Raw genomic sequence first — 6,000 nt, forward strand, 5'->3', positions numbered from 1 at the left:
AAATATATTTATTGCTTTAAAATGTTAATATTAAATCTACTGTCACATGCCTTGCCATAGTAAAGAAAAATGTCATAATTTAAAAAAGCAAAGATAAAAGGACAGCAAACATCAGTCATTAAGGTATAATGACTATGATTAATACATTGGTTGTTAAATGGTTAGTAATAAGATTAGTTTGCTTCTTTCCTGCCCAATAGATACTTAAAGTAATTGCATCTTTGCAAACTGCATTATCATCACTTCATGTGCTTTATGATGTCATGGGACAGCAATGCAGGCCCTGTAACAGTCAGCAGTTTTTCCTACCCCTACTTTGTTACTTTTCTTTAAAACCTCTTTTTCTGCCAACTGCAGACATTCTGACATATGAGGATGTAAGAATAGCGCACAAAAAATCTCCATATATCTATACTAAAAAGTAAAGACCACTTACATTTTTTTTCTTTAACAACTTGCACATCAAAAATAATTATGGCTAATGTGCCATCATAATGTGAAGAATCTGCTGAAAACAGTAATAAGCCAATTGCTTTTCTCTAGCTAGTTAGATTTTATTCACAAAACAATATGTTAACGAGTGGATAAGAGACATTAACTTAAAGCGGAAAAGGATAAAAAATGGAAAACCATTACAGAACTACATTAGCCATAAATCTGAAAGCCATTTTAAAAAGCAGAGCATTCTTTTTTGTGATCCCTACCATTTATGCTAATACAGCAAGGGTCATTATATCTCACAGTCTTTGCCATTTATCATAGCCCCTTTGTGGATATGTAACTGTTATTACTAGGCCTGATCCAAAACCTATTGAACTCAGTGGGAGTCTTTCCATGGACTTGAGTAAGCATTGCATGAAACCCATAATGAAGCATGTTCTCTATTCTAGTTCTTGGAAAAATGTAACTGATGTAGGGAGGGAATGAGAAGGAGGGGAAATTCACAATTCCTAAAGAAGGTGATGTATTAAAACGAAAGTTAATAACTTTCCAGTTCCTCTTGTCATTGCCATCTGAAGTTCTGTTTCTGTGATAGTTTAGACTAATGCATATATATGTCTTAGACCAAATTGTTGCTGCTCATAGGCAGATATGCAAGATGGAAGTGGGGAGGATGGTACAGTCACCCTACACACCTCTGCTGGTGCTTCTGTTTCCTGAGTGCCAAGGAGTATTAACACTGCCAATAGGACTAGACAGTTCTAGTGTATGTGGCAGGGCAGGCCCCTGTTCAGAAAGGAGGAGTCTCCCTTCAGCACCCCAGAGGCACTTTGTCTGCCTCTATGTTCTGGCCACTGCTGATTGGTATAGTGCTTGCCTGCACACTTGAGCTAGCTTTGACTACTGAAACCCCAGTACAACCCTTAATGTTTTTATTTTCTGCAGCTGGCTTCAAATCTTCTTATGTATTTGTTACACAAATAACCCCATATAGTGTAATCACGTAAGAGATTAATTTTATGTTTGACAAATAGTGTGTTGTAAGTGTGCCTTTCAATAGGAATCTAACAATGGTTTGAACCACAGTTTGAAAAAATATAGGTACTGTAGCCTGGTTTTAAAAACATTATTGACACAGATGGTCTTTTATGAATTATAGTCACAAATTTCATTAAAAGATATAGTTCTGTTGAAGATTATGTGCTCAAATCTTGTCCGGGACATACATCCTTAGAAAAAAAAATAACACAAAAGAAACACTCATGGAAACTAAATGCAGTTATAATTATTCAGTTTCCAGATGGCACCTATGATAGAACACATGGTCATTTATTCATATCTATACACAAAAGCTACTAGTTCAACTTTCTGATTGCAATGCAAATTTAAGTAGTGCATCTTAGAATGCCCTTTAGCTGGGTGTGACTTTTCAAATAACAAGAACTTCCAAAGTATGGCATCTTGGGCCTTGTTTCCTGGAAAAAAAAAAACTTTAATGGTGTAAAAAAATGAAAGCATGCTACAGTTACTTTCATCATCTTGCTTCAAATAGGTACCAGTTGACTCGCAGCAAGTATCAGCACACAGCATCTGTACTTAGCACCATGATAAGATAAAAGAGATTCTGAACTTTTCAGCTCCAAGATAAGCGTGCCCAAAATAAATAAAAACTAAAAATGAATCAATGTTTTCTATAAACATGCCATCATTATACTATTACTCCTTTTGTAACATCTTATATGGAAACCATTTCTATCATTCTGCTATCTGTGTATAGCGGCATATCCTCATCTGCATGCACAAAGATTTAGATACATAACTCCTATAACTAAGAACTTAAAAAGTTTTCTTCTCAAATCTCTTCTCAAAAGATGCACAGTTGGTGGACATGAGGTAAATTTCAGACTTGCGCATGGGAAAATTGCACAACAGCTTGGCTACAATACATCCAACTTTAATGAGCACTTCTAGTCTGATTTTCTCAAGTCTATCAGTAAATTCACATCTTCACTCCCTCCATCTATATCTATGTCTATATATAAAAGCAAAACCTTCAACATCATTTGTTTGTTTAAAACAAACAAAAGGAAGTATTTCTTCACACAATGCACAGTCAACCTTTAGAACTCTTTGCCAGAGGATGTTGTGAAGGTCAAGACTATAACAGGGTTCAAAACAGAACTAGATAAATTCATGGAGAATAGGTCCATCAATGGCTATTAGCCAGGATGGGCAAGGATGGTGTCCTTAGCCTCTATTTGCCAGACGCTGGGAATGAGCAACAGGGAATGGATCACTTGATGATTACGTCTTCTGTTCATTCCCTCTGGGGCACCTGGCATTGGCCACTGTCGGAAGACACTGTACTGGGCTAAATGGACCTTTGTTCTGACCCAATGTGGCCGTTCTTATGTGCTTAAGTGTAGTCAAAAGTGTAAATCATCAGGATCAATCTGTGGACTCAGTTCTGTATTCCTTGTGCATCCAAGATTTCCATTGCCTTCAGCTTTCAGATCCAAAACCCATTGAAGACCATGTTAATCTTTTCATTGAATTCAGTGGACTTTGGATCAGATTCTGAGTGTGCCAGGAATGCAGAACTGAGTCATAAACCTTTTGAACTGTAGTTGAACTCACATTTCAGTTATGCTTTCGTCCTCTTCCTTTTGGGGTAGCACAAAAGACAATGCAAATGAAGATACATACACAATAGAAAAAAGCTTATGCTGTTTTCTTTTTAGTTTTTTCTAAACTAAAACTGTAAAAAGAAGAAACAATCCTATATAACTATAGACAGATGAACAGATAAAGATATCCTACACAAAGAAGTGCTGCAGCATGTATCTTTTATTATCCTTTTAAAAATAATTAATTTAAGGCACAAAAATAGTGACATTTTGGAGCTTAGCAAGATGTTTAAAAATATCTTGTCTTCTGGTTGCAGCAAAAATGCCTTAGAAAACTTTATGTTGGGGAGGTTGCAGATCATAATGTATCATAGTGATTTGCTGATCTAGCTTTTTATCTCTGAAGATCTGGAATCAAATTTGCTTTTGAGGGTAATGAGTTTGGCAGTCTCTGTTTAGATTTAGCTGGTCCTTATGCAGATTACAAAAATGACAATTACAACAAAGAATCTCTTCTCAAAAGATGCACAGTAGGTGGACATGAGGTGAATTTCAGACTTGTACAGAGGAAAATTGAGCAACAGCTTGGCTACAATGCATCCAACTTTAATGAGCATTTCCAGTCTGACTTTCTCAAGTTTATGGGAAAACAAAAATCAATCACTAAATTCACATCTTCACTCCCTCCATCTACATCTATGTCTATATATAAAAGTAAAACTTCAACATTATTTAAAAGAAAAAGTTCCAGATTTAATTCTTTTTCTAGAACCAGCCTCTCATGTATGATGTATGATGAATTTATTTTTTTAGAAAAAAAGGTCCCTGTGTTTGCAGCCAGTAAAGGTAGTTAACTCACTGATGATCTCAGTGCCTTAAAAACCAAACTTTGTTATCATTATCATATTGTCTTAATTTTATAGAGGATGTTTCAATTATTTCTTTTTTTAAAAAAATCAGTGGAAAGTTCATTTTTAAAAAAATGACTGCTACTTGAAATCCAGACCGCAGCAATTGCCAGGTCATGAGAACTTTTATGTGCAATTGACTAGAAGCCAACTATCAACAAAGGTGAAACGGACTAGCTTGTTTTCATTGATCAAAATGAACTGAAATCAAAAGGGAGACAACACAGAACAAATAGCTTATAAAATTCCTTCATATAGTCACCCTAAGTGTGAATTGTCACAACATATATATTTTAATCCGTCCCTGTCCCATCAACTAATTTAACAGCATATTCTGATTATTTTTTTAGAGGCAAGGCTCTCTATGGCTCTTATGAGCAATGTCAATATAAATTGTAAGGGCCAAATCCTGCAGTCTTTCCTTAGGCTTAGCTCTGACTTTAAGGGGGAGTTTTGCCTGTATAAGGGACGGAGGAAGAACTTCAGGATTTGTCCCTAAACAGACGATGTCTTCCAACTTTGGGACCTGTGATGATGGGGGCAGTTAGAGAGAGGACGTGGGTTAGAAGCACTAGATGGGTCTCTTCTAAACTGAACTCTCAGGCTAGCTCCTCCAGTCCTGCTTCTGCCAAAACTTCAGGGGAAGTTCGGCCAGAGTGAGGAACGCATGATTTGGCCCTAACCGCGTTAAATAAATCCTGCCTTCTCCCCTTTTCTTCATCTAACCAGGTTTCCCGCACCAGCCCCCGTCAGGCACAGCTGCCGCTGCAGTCAGTGAGAGCGATGTCTGAGTAGGGTCTGGGTCTCCAGGATTTGGTGGATTTGGCCGTAACCGGCTGCAGCTGTGACAGCCAGGCAGTTCCCTTCCCAGTGTATGTCCGGCAGGCTTGGAGGGAAGCCCCACGCCCTCTCTCGCTCACTCACCGCTGAGGACTCGCAGGGAGAGGCAGCTCGGCCCCCGCAGCATCGCGGCACCCAGCAGCAGGGGGATCAGCCTGGAGGGAGAGGCGCTCATAGCGACGGGGGAGTCCCAGCACAAAACAAAGGCGGCACCAAGCACGGGCTGCTGCTGCTTCCCCCGGGGAGATGCTCCAGCAGCCGCAGGTCCTCCCCACTTGCACCAGCACCGCGAGCGCTCAGAGCAGCGGGGCGCCCAGCGAATCCCAAGCCGCTGCAGCGCCGCACATTTCCCTGGGCCAGAGCAACGCGCTGCCCCCTTGCTGCCCGCTCCCCCCCTTCTCTGCGCTCTCTCCCCCGGTGCCTGGCCCTGCCTGTGCCTCTCTCTCGGGTCCCGCGGCTCCGGCTGATGCTGAGCGGGGCGTGGATGCTCCTTGTTATATAGCCAGCCCGAGATGTTGTGCCTGGGAAGAAACCAGCCCCAGACTATTGATTTCTGCTGCTGCCGCCAGCCCCCCTCCGGTGTGAACCGCCCCACGCGCAACGCGGCAGCTCTTCTGGCACAGAGCGGGACCCAGGGCACGCCGGATGGGTGGACTCAGCCGCAGCCCCTCCGCCTTCCTGGGGGGCAGGCGGGAACCCAGAGCTTCGGGGTCGATTTGCATACACCCGTGTCAGCTGTGCCATAAGAGTCTGGCAGGGGGCTGGCTCCCTTTCGTTTTCAAACTGCTGAATGTGCAGGGAAGTGGCAGGCTAGGGGGTCATTTTACTCCGAGCGGCTGTGTAATGCTTCACTCGCTCGGGTACCTGGCAAGATGGATAGAGCAAGAGGGAACCGGCTTGGGGAATTCAATACCGGGCAGGATGTTCCTGAATTCTGGAACTGGATCTCAGCCAAACGGGTTTCGTCGTTGAATGGTTATGGAAACAGACCGTGGAGAACAAGCACCCAAGAGTCACACTCGACCATCCCCATCCGTATTTCAGGGAGGGGGAATTCAAATCAGGGCTTTTCATTTGGCCCATCTCTAAATCTTAAAGTCATATTGTGCTATACTACCATGGAAATGTCCTGCAGAAACAACTAGAGAATGAAATCCTAGCTAGGGAGTTTCAGAGTAACAGCC

The 6,000-nt window shown here is 41.7% G+C and overlaps 1 protein-coding gene across 1 annotated transcript in view; it reads right to left on the reverse strand.

The window, feature by feature from the left end:
- CHODL (chondrolectin) overlaps positions 1-4,991 on the reverse strand; it is a 46,313-nt gene extending 41,322 nt beyond the window's left edge. The window contains exon 1 of the mRNA XM_073329341.1: positions 4,901-4,991. Within this exon, the coding sequence (XP_073185442.1) occupies positions 4,901-4,991 (91 nt within the window). The remainder of the gene's footprint in view (positions 1-4,900) is intronic.
- Between the last annotated feature and the right edge of the window lie 1,009 nt (positions 4,992-6,000).

The sequence above is a fragment of the Lepidochelys kempii genome, chromosome 1 (assembly GCF_965140265.1).
Source record: "Lepidochelys kempii isolate rLepKem1 chromosome 1, rLepKem1.hap2, whole genome shotgun sequence".
In the NCBI taxonomy this organism is placed as follows: Eukaryota; Metazoa; Chordata; order Testudines; family Cheloniidae; genus Lepidochelys; species Lepidochelys kempii.